At 34.5% G+C, this 15480-nt stretch overlaps 2 protein-coding genes across 9 annotated transcripts in view; one reads left to right on the top strand and one right to left on the bottom strand.

Moving 5' to 3' along the window:
• Window positions 1-15480, top strand: part of LOC140443381 (uncharacterized) — a 742015-nt gene that overhangs the window by 554028 nt on the left and 172507 nt on the right. The window contains exon 1 of one of the 8 annotated variants that reach the window (XM_072534619.1): window positions 1775-1886. The exons of 6 other annotated variants lie outside the window; for them this stretch is intronic. The gene's annotated coding sequence lies outside the window, so the exon portion shown is untranslated. Of the gene's footprint in view, window positions 1-1774; window positions 1887-10339; window positions 10447-15480 lie in introns of those variants that run through there. One more of the 8 variants, XM_072534621.1, reaches the window with a different exon arrangement.
• LOC140442631 (uncharacterized) lies at window positions 5270-7371 on the bottom strand. Its single transcript, XM_072533637.1, has 2 exons — window positions 7165-7371; window positions 5270-6016 (listed from the first exon to the last, which is right to left on the bottom strand). Exons 1-2 carry the CDS (start codon window positions 7298-7300, stop codon window positions 5295-5297), a joined length of 858 nt encoding a protein of 285 aa, XP_072389738.1. The 5' UTR covers window positions 7301-7371; the 3' UTR covers window positions 5270-5294.

Raw genomic sequence — 15480 nt, 5'->3', positions numbered from 1 at the left:
CTCCTGACTGTTGCAACGCTAACATTGCGATTTCGTACTTCCTGTAGACGATTTAGATGCATAATCGCAGTTGAGGTCCGGATTCGTAAAGCCTGAAATCATCATAATACGGTCATCTCGTACCGTGGTCATTCTTCTTCGTCCAGAGCCAGGTCGTCTGGATAGCAAACTCTTCTCCTGAAAGCGTTGAAGCACTCGTTGAACCGTAGAAAGGCTTACGCCAACAGTTCTTGCGACTTGCCGTTGAGTGTGACCGTCTTTCACAAGCGCAACAATTTGTGCCATTTCAACAACAGTTAAGGGTATTTTTGGCAAAAAATAAACAATAATAAACACTAATAATGGCACTACTAAACACTAATGGTGGCAATAATCAACGTTTGTTCGTTACGTTTGAACAGAAAGTCGAAGTACAAATGCGACATTTAAAACAAGCGGCAATTACAGGTACCGTTCATTTTGGGAAGTGTGCACTTTTCCGCGAAATCGGCACTATTGAAATTCTTTGTTGCAAAGGAAACCGCTAAGCCGACAACAATTCTCAGAAACATGCATTCGTTTCCATTTGTGTTATTATTATTTACGATAAAGCTCGTTAAAAATGAAATATCGGTGATTTTCAAGGTGACCCGGATTTTATGATCGCGAGTGTATATACTTTATTGATTTTCAAAATATGTCTTACCAAGATCGATACACTTTTGCATGCGTTCAAACTAATTGGTAAAACAGTTATTCCAGTCCTTAGTTGACACCTGCAAAATCGCTGTTTTAAAGGCTTCTTCTGGCGACTGGAATCGTTGCCCACGCACTGAATTCTTGATCTTTGAAAACGTGAAGAATTCTTTGGGACTTAGGTCAGGGCTATACGTTTGTTAGTTTAACAATTCGATGTTTTGAAGATCCTCTTATTGTTTTTTGGGCAGTGTGAGCACTTGCATTGTGTGTTGCTTTGTCGGGAGTTTCGCGACAACTTCTGGTAAACAAACGGGAATATACCAATCAGAAGTAACCATTCTTCGATCTTCTAGAGCAGTTGTTTTCACATGACCTGATGAAACAAAAGTTGCGAATATTTTCTTTCCGAGGACGGATCACTTTTGTTGGTTTTTCCTCATCGTTAAACTTCCACACATCGGATTGGCGTTTATTTTTCAGTTCGTAGGAGTAAATCCAAGATTTATCGCCACTAACAATACTATTAACGTTTTTTGAGCTTCCTTTATTAAACCGTTCCAATGTTTTCCGACACCAATTGATACGAACCGCTTTTTGCTCTTCTGTTAGCAAGTGAGGGATCCAACGAGAAACCAACTTCGCAACATCCAGTTCTTCATGTAGAATCTTTTGGATCGAGGTCTTTGAAATGCCCAAAGATGCCTCTATCTTCCGGTATGTTACACGGCAGTCATCATTAATTAGCTGACGAACCGCATCAATGTTTTGCCGTGTGACTGCTGTTTTGGGTGGACGTGGCCTGGATTCGTCGCTGAAACTAGAGCGACCATGTTGAAATTTGCAGTACCATCGGTAAATAGTTAATTGGTATGATACTTTTACCCTTCACAAAGAAATTTTACGTGTTTTTGTTTTTTTTTTCCTGGTAGTGCTTTCCGGTATATTTTCGATTTGCCACACTGTATGTTTGTTATGTCTATTAACTTATTATCGTTTCAAAATTTTATTACTTTCAAAATTTTATCTACAGTGCATAGTGCATTTGTAAATAAACGGCGCGGCGGCTATCGAAACCTAGTATTTATTGTTAGATTTGTATTGTGTTTGTTATAATTCTTATAAGAAATTTTGATAAAACGTTGCGGAACAAATTTCTTTGTGTTATATAAGCTCCACAGCTGGGTTAAATTTTATATAGTCTGGTTTAGGTATGTATTTTTCAGTGGGAATGTATGAATTAATTAAATTTCATTGTTAAAATTAAAATATTTTGCAGATTTTCTTTTATATCTCTGCAATTATATGATCGGATCTTTGGATCCTGATCAAGAAGACATATAGTTGTTTATCTAAAACAACTGTATCATTATTTTGAGCAGTTCCTCAGATAGTGATATCACCTATTTAAATGTTTTATAAAGAAGAACTTTCATATATGTATGTAATTAACGGATCTATCTATCTAAAGGCTCCTCTGACGTCCATTTTTCTCTGCCCATTACGATTTTCATCCGTCTTGGACAGACATGTATCCTTAAGTCATCTGCTCCCCTCATCTGTAGTCTTTCTTTGGGTCATTTTGCTCCCCAGGGTCTACAGTGCAGCACGTGTTTGTTCCATATATCGTTCTTATTCGTTGCCTTTTCTATGACATTTCTCACCTTCGTAACATTTCGTATCCACTTGTTACGTTTTCTGTCTTTCAAACCTATTCCCAACATTCGCTTTCCCATCCCTCTCTGGTTCTTCGCTAGTTTATCTATGTTCGACTTTGTCATTGTCTATGTTTGGCATCTGTACGTCTTCCATCATTGGCGGGACGTATTGGTCGAAGAGATCTTTTTTAAGGTACTGCTGATATTCATGATTCCTCAATATGAAAGCAAGCTTTCCAAATGTCCATGCTAATATTGTTCGACATTTTACCTTCACAGTCTCATGCGACCCGCCGATTTGGATCAAATACTCCATAATGCAAGACACTCATGACTTTTTAACTAGAATTTTGAGGGGTTATGAAGCTCGTTTGCGTCGTTGCAAGATACTGCTCTAACTTATTATATGTTAGGTCTTTTAGAGGAAAAAACATAGATAGTGGTCACTATTTCGTTAAAGCACGATTTAAAGAGAGAATATCCAATTTAAAAAAAGGACGACGCAGGTTATACACGGAGAAAAAAAGAAGAGTATAGACGTCTTAGAAGAGAGGAAAAACAGAACACTCTCAATGAGATACAAAGTATATTCGATAAAAATGAAAGGAGGAAATAATACAAATCCTTAAATAATAGCCGTCGAAAATTTAAACCACGATTAAAATTTTGTAAAGACACTAACGGCGAAATTCTACATGATAAAAACTCAGTTCTTAACAGATGGGCACATTTCAGCGAACATCTTAATATAAACGATATTGAAGGAGGTTACAACATAGACAATCAACAAAATCTACAACGTCAACTACACAGTGAAGACCCAACAAGAGAAGAAGTGTCAAATGCCATCCTAAAACTCAAAGACAATAAAGCAACAGGAATCGATGAAATCTGTACGGAAATGTTATATAATATTTTTATTACGTCTAACATCTAATAATTTATTAGCTAAATGAAACTTAACACTATTCAGAATTGATATATTTTCGATCATTTCCACAATAAATTTGTAGATCATAAGTAAAATTCCTATTCAGAGTTTGTATACCTTCAACCTGAACTTATGTCTCTTATTTTTGATATACTGTGCGTTACATTTTAAGACGCGGCGCGATTTTCAAAAACTAACTGTCCCTCTAAATAAAATGTCCCATTTATATATATATATATATATATATATATATATATATATATATAAAATGCCGTTATCTAGAAGGATCAATGACCTTCTCCATTAGAACGGGATCCCATCGAATAGACGAGAACGCAGTCACTCAAGGACTGGTCTTTCGGCGAATTTACTAGAAGTCGGTCGACGGCTGAAACTGGTTTTATTTGGCCTGCCTGGAAATTTCGAGTCGCGGGTGACTCATCATAATTCAGGTGAACAGGTCTTTCAACTGAACACCGAAACAACTAGAACAGAAAAGAATTAGTCATAATGTATTTACAGTTTTATACGCCATAATATTTATTATCGTAACAATAGTTTAAAGTTTGTCTAATGCCACCACAAAGTTATAAAATAAACAAGTTACGACAGGTTCATTTTTGTGTTATAAGCTACGTCCAACATGAAGCCTGCGAGCGGCGGATATGATATGACCATTATGAAAGCTGGTTTTCCGCGCCGACAGTGTAGAGCGTTGAGTAATCAATGAAACGTACAAGAAAAGATGCTGCAGTTAGTATTGCAGCTTAGTGACATTGTTTTAACAAAGTTACAACCAATCAGAAGGGAAACACATCCAGTTAATACGTTAAGGTGGGTATAAACACATTTGCCCCAATTACTTGTCGACGAAAACCGATTTTTCGAATATTTCAGAATGAATGCGCACACCTTTTATTTTATTTTGTCAAAAATTCATCACAGACTTAAGTAGACTTTACACTACATGATTTTATCATATGAGAATATCATATGAGATTTGTTATGATTCCTCATTTCTATGATGTTTTAAAAAATGGTGTTTACACTGCATGATAAGTTATGACATGATATGAGTGACAATGAGTGAGGTTTTATTGATTTTTCTTTTTGTTTATGGTCATAGAAATATTAGACACAGTATAGGTATCAACTATTAGATTTTGAAACCATTATAATGGAAAATAAATGTTTGATTGCATTGGCTTCCCGACTTTTAATAATAATACGCCGGCAAAAACTCCATACAGCGTACAGCAGTAAGAAGAAAAAGATCAGACGCCTTTGGGCTCGCAGGTGGCTCTTACGAAGAAATTGTGGACAGGGTATATCCAATTTACTCTTGATATTTAACCAAATTAAAAATAATTAATAAATAAACTAAACTAAAATTATGACTAAGAAGACTATAAAACACTAAACTAAGAATAAAATAAGCTAAATAAATACATAATAAAAGAAAAATACGATACAATAGCATACATTAGATAATAGGTTCAATATCAATGCAACAAACAATAAATAAATAAAGAATGTTGTCTCTCGGTAAGGGAATGTTGCTGAATTGACATAAGAATAAGGCGCGATATTTAAATATGTTGGTGTTACCCGTATCAATACCGAAAATCATATGATTTTATCATGCGGAATAGGTACCGTCCTATTCTCCTGTGAGGTACCGTCCAAGCTATGACGAGCCGCATGACAGTGCTTATGACAAAATCATATGACAAATCACACAGTGTAAACATGTAAATTTCACTTCATGATCAAATCATATGACAAATCACATGATAAATCATGTAGTGTAAAGTGTGTATTACAAAGAACTGGGCGAATTACCACAAAACCCCATTTTGACAGAAGAGAGATTGGTTGTCACGTTAAGTAAACACCCTTTTTTTCCTAGTTTTATATTTACATTTAACTTATACATTTAACTTTACATTTAACTTATAAAAAATAGTGGAAAATAATAGACTTAAATTAAAAATTGTGCTTTAAATTTGTATTAGAGAGTTTCCAGAGAATCATTCTTTATTTTGTGGCAATGCTTCTTCTCCAGTGGTGAGCAATATTTGAAGACAGTCTTGATCTGGCGATTTCCTACTAGCATATGAAGTCGTTGACGAAGCTGGGGATGCATGAGAAGAAGCAATTGTCAACAGTCCTGCAGATGGCGGCTGCAAAGCAATTCCCATGAAAGCGTAGTGTTCGACAACTTGTTGAATGTGGTTACGGAATCTAAGTTTTTGTTCTATGGGTATTTTTGATACAAACGGCAGTAGGCTCTTAAAAAACAATAAGTCATCATTGTCTGGTTCCCGCTGAAAATTGTTTTGTATAGTGTTAATTTTTTGCTGCTCCAGTTGTAATATTTGTTGATTATACAATGTGTTGGTTGCCATCATACGTCTTCTCTTTGATTGACTTGCAGATAAGATGCGAGGCTGATCAAATTGGGTTTCGGTGGCATCCTCATCATTAGGACTTTCTCTTTCACCTTCATTTAAGCCAGTAGTGTCTGTTTCTGCTTCATCATCCCGACTATGCTCTTGTTCAATTTCTGCAGCTCTCAGATATCTTGAAGAAGCTCTAGTAGTGACTATGTCTTTTAAAAATATCATATTTTTAAAATAAGGCCATTTTGGTTCAGCCGGTTCAGCAGCGTCTTCTGACCTTAACTTTGTTTTACTCCATTCAACGCTGAATTGGTCCCTTAGGTACTTCCACTTCTTCCTTAGTGCAACTTCTGAAACCAATGAATGACGATTAGGTACTTATTGTTTACAGTTACCATGATTATAGCATTTTCGCATTAAGTTAGACTTTTTCCACTTAGATTTAGAACTTTTCACATATATTGACTCCCATAACCACTTAGGTTTAGACTTTTTTTTGTCTACCGCCAATTTATATCCCCACTCTATTTGAAGAAGATTTTGAAAGAATAGCAAAGGATTTTGCTGAATTTTGGAATTTTCCACATGTGATGGGGTGTGTTCTTGATGGCATACATGTGAGAATAAGGTGCCCGCATAATTCGGCCTCAATGTATATCAATTATAAAAAATATGTTTCCATAACTCTAAAGAGTTTAGTGGATGCAATCTATAAGTTTATTACTGTTGACGTTGGGGGATATGGAAAACAAAGTGATGACGAAACTTTCCTTGTATCACATTTGCACGAATTCATTGAATCTGAGGATATAACATTTCCAGAACCGAAAATATTGCCTAATACAAATATCCAAGCTTCTTTTTTCATGTTGGCTGATGAATCGTATCCGCTTCTTCCTAATTTGATCATACCTTACAAGAGAAAAACATTGAACGCTAGGAAAAAAAGGAATTTCAACGATAGGCTATCTAGAGCTAAAAAATCACTGGAATGTGCGTTTGGAATTCTAAACGAAAAATGGAGATTATTATCAAGATAATTAGAAACGGATGTCGAATTGACAGAAGCTATTGTAAAGTGCGTATGTATACTTCACAATATCATAATAGAACAGGAAGGCGCAGAAAGTTACATGAAGTTGAACTGCAAGAAATCAATGAATCGGTGGTATGGAGAATAGAAGGCAGACAACAGAATACGGCAAAACAGATTAGGGATACATAGGCAATGGACATGGAAAAGTATACACTCTCATGCAAAAGTAATTCAATAAATTAAGGATTTACAAAGATAAAAACATATCTTCCTTTAGTCACTAACAATTATGTTTAGATCTGCAATTTCTTAGGAATAATATCTTTCTAATTTCTTAAAAATATAATGTAAAAATGAATAATTTTTTTACCGGAGACAAAAAATTAAGTATTTGTTTTTAAAAAATAAAGTACGGCTGATATGAAAATTAAGTTTAATTAATATGACAAACCTCGCACTTACCATCAATTTTCATTTCAGATGATATCTTTCTCCAACAGGCGTCAACAATATTCCTATTGGAATGATGCTTTAATTTCTTATTCCATATAGGAGCATTAACCTGAACCTTCGTTATTAATTCCTCGATATCCATCATGAATCACACTTTAAACGAATAAAAATCAACACTTATCGGCGTCATATACCTGAAACCAGAATGGAACGTGCATTCCGTTAAACGTCTGAGTCACACTACCAGCGCACAGATTGTCAGCGCGCAGGTGCATTTTCGCCAAGCCCGCCTAAATACGATGGATTCGGCGACGATCGGCACCGGCTGTCTGCCTCCGAAAACCAGCGTTCATCTTGGACGTGACGTACCCTATACGCTCCCCATACGACAAGCAAAATGCATCGCATGGCTCTCTGATTCAAAACGTTAAATTTAAATACATAATTCAAAAAAACAATAACAATGTAAGATTTTGTACTCAAACTGAAGAATAACTATTTAAAATGCATAAATTAATGCTGTAAACGTTTGCTCCTGTTAGGAGCTTGTAATCAGACCCCACGTGTATGAAATTATTAAATAATCTCAGGTTCTATAGGTGGCTGGTTTATTGATAAAAGGTAATTTAGCGGTGTACTTAAGGTATCAGCGAGACTGCTTTGTTTAAATTCAAATATGGTTGTATGAATTAATCATAACATTTTTCCTCCCCTGTATTCATCCGATCCTAATAGTATCGCTGAAGCTCGGAAATACATCTCGCAAACAGAAGGGCATCAGTCGTTAAGAGGATAAGACGTAACCCGGGAAGTGAACCCATGCACGCATATCGAATAGGTTTTGTTCGTTGTTTTGTAGTGCAAACCCTGGTAATTAGACCCAGCGGTAAGTTTTACCTAGTTTTACCTAAACCTATTAATGGTCTTTGATTGTTTATTGCAACCATTTAAATTTTAATAATTATTGGCACCTATGAGTTAAAAGTTCATTATATCTCGCCAGAGTTATCGAAGGAATAGTTCTGTTAATTTAAGTACTATTAATTCGTAATAGTACATTTGTTTGTTAATACCCCACAGCTTATTTAAACGGCTTAAATCTAGCAAAATAAATATGAAACAGAGAAGTGATTTTCACACAGTTATTCTGAATACAAACGTAACAAAAAAGATATGAAATGTATACGAAAGTAAAATAATAGTGTTTATAGAATATCAAAGGATCAAACTAAGATGGAACAAGACGCTTACAAGGCAGCTAAAAAGGAACTAGAGAAAAGAAAATCTGCTGGCGATGAAAATTTATGCATTAGATACCGCAGTGGTATTAATACAGTTTGTGAAGTTAAACTACAAAAAAACTAGTATCCTTCCCATTTACAATTTTTTATCAAAATTTTGGAGGCATTCGTACTAAGATTGCAAAGATCCTGAAAAGTATTTCCTGCTGCTTGTACAATATAATTGTTTTTGTGAAGAGTAACTTGAATGATAACATAACTGATTGTGAAATTAAATGTGATGGTTTTAGTATCTACAGATATGATAGATCTCAGAGAACCAGTGCAAAGTTGAGTGGCGGTGGTGTACTAGTGTTTGTTAACAACAAGCTAAAACCACAAACCATTAGTATTCGTGAAGATCGGGTTGAGCAAATATATATCTTATGTCAACTTAATGAAGTCAAGTTTGTGGTCGGTGGTGTTTACATACCTCCACAATCACCTCGTGAAGTATACAACTGGCATTGTCAATCTGTGGAAAATGTTGTTCTGCAATACTCAGCACAGGATATCTATGTTTTTGGTGATTACAATCTTCCCAATGCATTATGGGAGAATGATGAGTTTGGTGTAATGGTGCATTGTCCTGCAGGTGATCCAGCTGTGAATATTGCTCAAGCCTTTGGTTTTTTAAAATTGTATCAACATAATAATATTCCCAATAATCGTAATGTATTTTTGGATTTACTTTTTTTCTAATGTTAGGGAGCTAAATATCTTAAAAACAAGTGATCCCCTTGTAGATCCTAGCATCCATCATGTGGGTTATGAATGTTGCTTAAACCTCGATGTGAAAGAAACAAATAGAAATAAGTTGGTTTATGATGAGTTGTTTTATGATTTTCGGAATGAACCGCCAGAACCTCTCCAGGATTCGGATTGAGAAAAAAAGGCAATTTCGTCACAGTTGAAAACTCTTTTCGGATCCTCTAATACTCTTCTTAAATTATTGTCGGTTAAATATTGTAGCACCTCCCGAAATAAATGTTTCTAATTATTTTTGAGTCACTGTTCGCCTCTGAACTGTTAAGTTTTGGCTGATGCGTTTGGAAACATCAGGGTGACGCTTCATAAAATCTTCATACCAGTTCCTTCCAGGGTCACTACTTCCATAAAGAAAAAAGTTTTTTTGCGGTTTTAGCAAGGGTAAACATCAATGTATCTTTTATCACTGGAAACCTTTTTTTAGCCATCTCTTTAATCCATCAAACAAAATCTAGCTCCGCATCGAGGGGAAAAACAATGGGGAGACCCATGCATGTTGCCACAAAAATATCTGTTTTAATTTTCGTTGAAGTGTGGGACGTGATATGTTATGCTTCTTGGCCGTTGATTTGATTGAACTTACTTCGCTTACTTCTTGTATGGCTAATTTAATAGCATCTTCTGAGTACGTCTTGTACGACATAGTGATGCTGAATCAAACTAGAAAAACGTTCACTGGGTAAGGGAGACAAGTCGCAAGACAAGATAAAAATGTGATTTGGAGTTCTTATGATGGGCATTTCCAATGACCCTATATTGGGCATGAGTGACCAGTATTGGAACCAGTTTTATGAAACTGACCGTACCTATGTATTTTATATCCAGTGGGCTTTCACACACAAGCACAATGCCTCCTTATAACACATTTCTCAAGTTGAGCACACTACCCATTACTGGTACGTTGATAACGTTCCCCTTCCTAATTTGGGAATCGATGTTAAAAACCAAAAAGGTATATGTTTTTATATTTTTTTAATTTTGTGTAATAGTTATATACATTAAATATACGAACAAAGCCAATACCACAATAAAAAAACTAAAATAAACTTGATGAAAACTAAGTATTAAAAAAACTTAATTTTTAGTAAATCCACTAATTTGAGGTTATTTTGGCGCGTGAATTCATAACCTTTACAATAAACCACACACGACACAATTCAAAGTCAAACCGAGGGCGGAATTTAGATGATGGTGATGGGAAAGCCAAGAGCCAAAGCACTACTTTCTTGTGACTAAAAGCACGGTAACGTTATTTTGTTAATACACTGAACATTATATGTTCAGTGCCCAAGTTAGGTACCGTTCGCGTCATAAAAACTGGTACAACTCTTATTACCGAAAATCATGTTTTTCAAGTTGTGTAAGTTGATCTTGTCACATATGTCATTCTAATTTCTAGGGCACTGTTGCCAGTGCAACGAAAATATTATATGAAATCAGCTAAAAGCAGGGCTTTGTGACACACCGCCAGTTTTGAGTATTCTAAAAACTAAAACATCGAGCATTCTCGATCAGTCAGTCACATTAAATTTGTTTAAACATGCATCCTAAAAAATTCTCATATTAATTTTGTAATTTTTCATTATCTCAATTAAGTACTCATACCTTGATTTGTGTTTTATTATAATTTATGAAAATATTTCAATTCAAATATAGTGATAGATAAAATCAATCTAGACATAACTTTAAATTATTATAATAAAACATTACAGTGAGGTATTGGATTGTAACTGTCACTTTATAATCTACGTAGGATAAAGTATAATGTTAGTTTTTGTTAATGTTATCGTTCATACAATAAATAATAAATTAATCTTGGTAGTTGGCCTGTGACTAAACTTATTGATACAAAATACAGTTCGTGTTCGGTAGGTAATTGAAGTAAAAAATTAGGTACAGTAGATGCATTCCAATGTTCCCTGTGCCAATAATCTAGGTTTAAAGATCCTTCAAATATTTTGGATATTAGCTGAACCCTATCTCTGGTTATTAAATTTATTAAATACGGTTTTTTGTTGTTAATGATAAAAATATTACCTATCAATAATAACTTTATTTTTTTTTAATTAGATTCAGTGCAATTCCGTTATCTGTGATGGCAACAGCGAATTAATTCACGAACCACTGTATCCAGTCTGAACCCAGGTTTACATTGGGAGAAAAAAGTGTACCAGTTTTATATGACGGGAAGTGTACATTTACCTTAAATGTTCGGAAACTAAAACTACGATAATATATCCGTAATAATGTTCCGCGCACTAATAAAGTACTTTTATCATTTCTCTCTTCAGGCCTTTACCGGGAAATATTTTATGAGCTCATAAGTCATTATTCGTACCTTATCAGCTGGGTTCATGAGTATCACTTGCCTAGATATTATATACCTCAACTCTGCATCGCGATCTTATACCTTCCCCTAATTTGGCCAGGAAACACCTACAATTTAAACGTACCATTAACGAGTAACGAGTGTTATTGGTACTAGTTGACCGAAATTTCTTTCAAACTTTTTAACTCGAGATACAAGTAAGTACTTGTAAGAAATTGCGAGAGCTTGTGTCTTTTACAACTTTAACCATTTTTACCGACGTCTTCCACGATGACCATTTTTCGACTGTCTTTTGATGTGTCTTTGCGTGACTTGTGGAAAGAAAAGAGGCTACTGCCTACCTATTTTAGGTATTCAGTAGTTTAGGTCAGTATTATATTGTAATAACAATTATTGTAAGAATTTCGAATAGAGCCAACTTTTTTTTACTGCGCATTGTGGCGTTTAATGGGAACTTATTCTTCTGAAAAAGCTGATGTTTCACCGAGGCATGTTATGTTTACTAATATATTTTGTGAAAATTAAATATAATTATGTTGTTCTTTGGTATTGTATTAGGTATTCTTGTTTCAAATTCTTCTTGTTAGCATTTAATTTTAGATAGATAGAAAATTTCGAAATCCGTCGTCCATTTGTTACCATCTTTTATTATTCTTCTATATTATGAGAAAGAATGAAGCGCTGAAGCGCATACCTTCTATTCTAAGATTTTCAGTCCCTGAATTTATTTTTTTTAAAGTAGCTTATATTTTTCTGCATTTATTACTATTTTTATCGGTCGATGTAATATTTATTGAAAGTGTAATTTAACAGAACATGGTTTTTGTAAATCCATCTATCAGTTTAATTAATTAGAATACGACTGAAGTGCCTATCCATTTAGACTGCATATTCCCTTTATACTCTACAAATGACCTTCATAAACAAGTTACATATGAAATGCAGCTTAGCTGTCACAATGTAATGGACCGCAGCTCCAGTTTACCCTTCTCTCTTAGCAATTATCATCCGAATTATGCTGATTGTTAACATGCTACCATCTGTATGTGCACTGTGTAATGTGCATTGTGACTCTTTATGGCGGTGGCAGCATGGTATATTCACTACGGCGTACATAACCAATACACACAATTATATTAAAATATTAGTAATGGCTTATTCACGTTTTCATAGTTTTATTGGTCATTGAAAAATGAAGAAAAATGTTAGATTGTGTTTGATGTGGTTAACAAATAAAGAAAATAAACAATTTCTCTTTATTAAGTTATTAAGTTAGTAATAATTCGTTTAGTTAATAAACGTTCTCTATATTAAAATCTTGTAATAGTCAATATATATGTTTCTTTTAACGAATATTTATAGCGATCCATACAAAAAATCTTACTTGAGATAAGCCATGGAATAATCCTTCCTTCTTTTGGATGGTTAGGCACTCTAAAACAAGAAATTCTTTTGCCCTTCGACTGGTAAGTAGGTCCGCTTCTTCTAAAACTTTTTGCTACTTTTCTAACCAGGGGATCTATTTGTCAGGAATGTAATAAAACTCATAAACAAGGTCATTTATAGTTCATCCTTATTTGCATGTGGGTCATGTTAACTATTTTCTCAACTTTTAAAGCTTGTTAACATAGTGCAAGATGTGTTAACGTAAGAAATTAACTACTTTATAATCGAGAATTCTAGTCATTACAGTTCACCAAATATAGCTGAAAGTCTGAAAATAACCACGTCCATGATGCGCATTCATTATCCGACGGATCTCGCACTGAGCGTCCACTTAATATCTACCGTTTGTGACGTGAACAAGTCGGTACAGTCTGCGAAACATTTTTTGTAAGTACGAACCGCAAAGGAGAGTCATTTCCAAATTTGCAAATTTGTGTTGTGTACCTATATTAAACATGGAGTTTAAATCGAATCTGAAGGGAAAAGTTTTAAGTAATCAGACACGGGAAGTAATAGCAAATGTGAGTCATTTTATGAGAAAGGAAGCCAAAGACAATAAACCTTGTAGAGATTTGAAAAAAGTGCAGGAGTGTGTGGTATTGGCAACAGGTGCTAGTTTAAGCAGAGTTCAAAAAATTGCTCGGGAAATGCAATTAATTGAAGACGGCGAATGTTCCTCATTTGTAACTCCAAACAAAAAGAGGAAAAAAGGCGCTTCAAAAGCGTGCTTGGACGATTTTGATATAGGGCGTCTTCGACGTTATATGGATTTTTGTATAACACAAAAACAAGTGCCAACTGTGAAACGCATACACAGAACATTTGCAGAGGAGTACAACTACTCAGGTTCCATAGAAAGCCTACGAACAGCAATTAGAAAGATGGGATTTCGTTGGAGAAAAACCGGAACTAATAGAAAATTATTCATGGAAAAGCCCAATATTCAACATCTTAGACTGAATTTCTTACGAAGTATGAAACGTTACAGGAACGCAAATCGCCCAATTATATACATGGATGAAACATACGTCTTTGTTATGGAATCGTCAAGATGCCTCAGAACTGGACTGAATAAAACGATGACGACAAATGCTATGGAAATGGATACGAGAAAGGTTATATTATAAATATCTCATTTTTTACTATTCTATTTTCGAATTTTTAAATATGTAGTTCTCAGAGTTTTCATTTTTTTCATACTTTTTGTAAATATTAAAAGATAAAGGCCGCTTTTAACAAAAGGCACTGGTACAAAGATACCATATTTATGCTTCACCGGAACAGAACATTTAATGTCTATTAGTATTGCATTAGACGATTTTATTGCTACTTTATTACCCTACTGCCTACGCCCTTTTTCTCCGAAACCTTTTGGTCAATATAATGGTAATATAAAGTATAAATGGTCAATATAAAAATATAATTTTTGGTTTATAATGCCATAATTTATAGCAACACAAGCGGTTTTTGTTGGATCTATTATTTTACATCTAACTGTAGAACACTGTAGAACAAATACCACAAATATACTGAAATATACTGAAGAAAAGTAATGACAGTAATAATAATTGTGTACGGGACCTATTAGAAACTATTCAAACTTTCCGTTTCTATATTTGTGTATCCGATTGTACCTGTATTTTAAAGTTCACCCGCGCGTACAGGCTATCTTTTTCCTTCCGAGTGCGTTCTCACTTCATTGTTCGCGCAGGCGGTTAGAATTTCAGACTTTCAGCTATTTTTGGTGAACTGTACATTGGTATTTGTGGTGAGTACTTCTCTGAAAGAGTTTAGAACAAGCACTGAGGACTGTTACAGCTTAGTTATTTGATTAAAAATAAATAAAGAAAATACGAAATATAGAAAGAAGTAAACATTGAAAATAGACATACCAAAATGTATAAAGATTTAATTACTTTGTAGTAATCAACAGTTCTATCAACAGTAGAGATCTACAAATTATATCGAATATGTATCAAAATCAGAAAGCAAGAATAAGGGTCGAAGGAGAACTGACAGAGGAAGTAAGTATACTTAGAGGAGTTCGACAAGGGTGCATACTTTCACCACTCTTATTCAACGTCTACAGTGAAGTGATATTTCAAGAAGCTTTATTGGATATTGTGGAAGGTAATTTGGTCAACGGAAATAGCATTAATAATATTAGATATGCGGACGATACGGTCATATTTGCAAGTGACATGGAAGATCTACAGTACATAATACAACATGTATACAATGCATGTGAAAGGTACGGACTGCAAATGAATCTCAAGAAAACGAAATCAATGATATTCTCAAAAAAACCACAAAATGTAGATAACCTGATCATCAATAATACAACGATCGAAAGAGTAACAACATATAAATATTTAGGAACGTGGCTAACCGGAGATGGAGATCAAACAAAAGAAATCAGATCTAGAATAGAAATGGCAAGAAACGCGTTCATAAAATTGAAGAACTTACTTTGCAACCGTAACCTTAATCTAGAGATCCGCA

This window comes from Diabrotica undecimpunctata, chromosome 6 (genome assembly GCF_040954645.1).
Source record: "Diabrotica undecimpunctata isolate CICGRU chromosome 6, icDiaUnde3, whole genome shotgun sequence".
NCBI classification, from domain to species: domain Eukaryota; kingdom Metazoa; phylum Arthropoda; class Insecta; order Coleoptera; family Chrysomelidae; genus Diabrotica; species Diabrotica undecimpunctata.
Note: the sequence above shows the minus strand (reverse complement) of the source record. Positions and strands in the feature narration are given on the sequence as shown.

Bases quoted from the DNA above. Each gene is read 5' to 3' on its own strand.
- LOC140442631 (XM_072533637.1), bottom strand. From the start codon at position 7,300: ATGATGGATATCGAGGAATTAATAACGAAGGTTCAGGTTAATGCTCCT. The intron at 6,017-7,164 runs GTAAGTGCGAGG...CATTGGTTTCAG, and splicing joins ATCTGAAATGAAAATTGATG to AAGTTGCACTAAGGAAGAAG.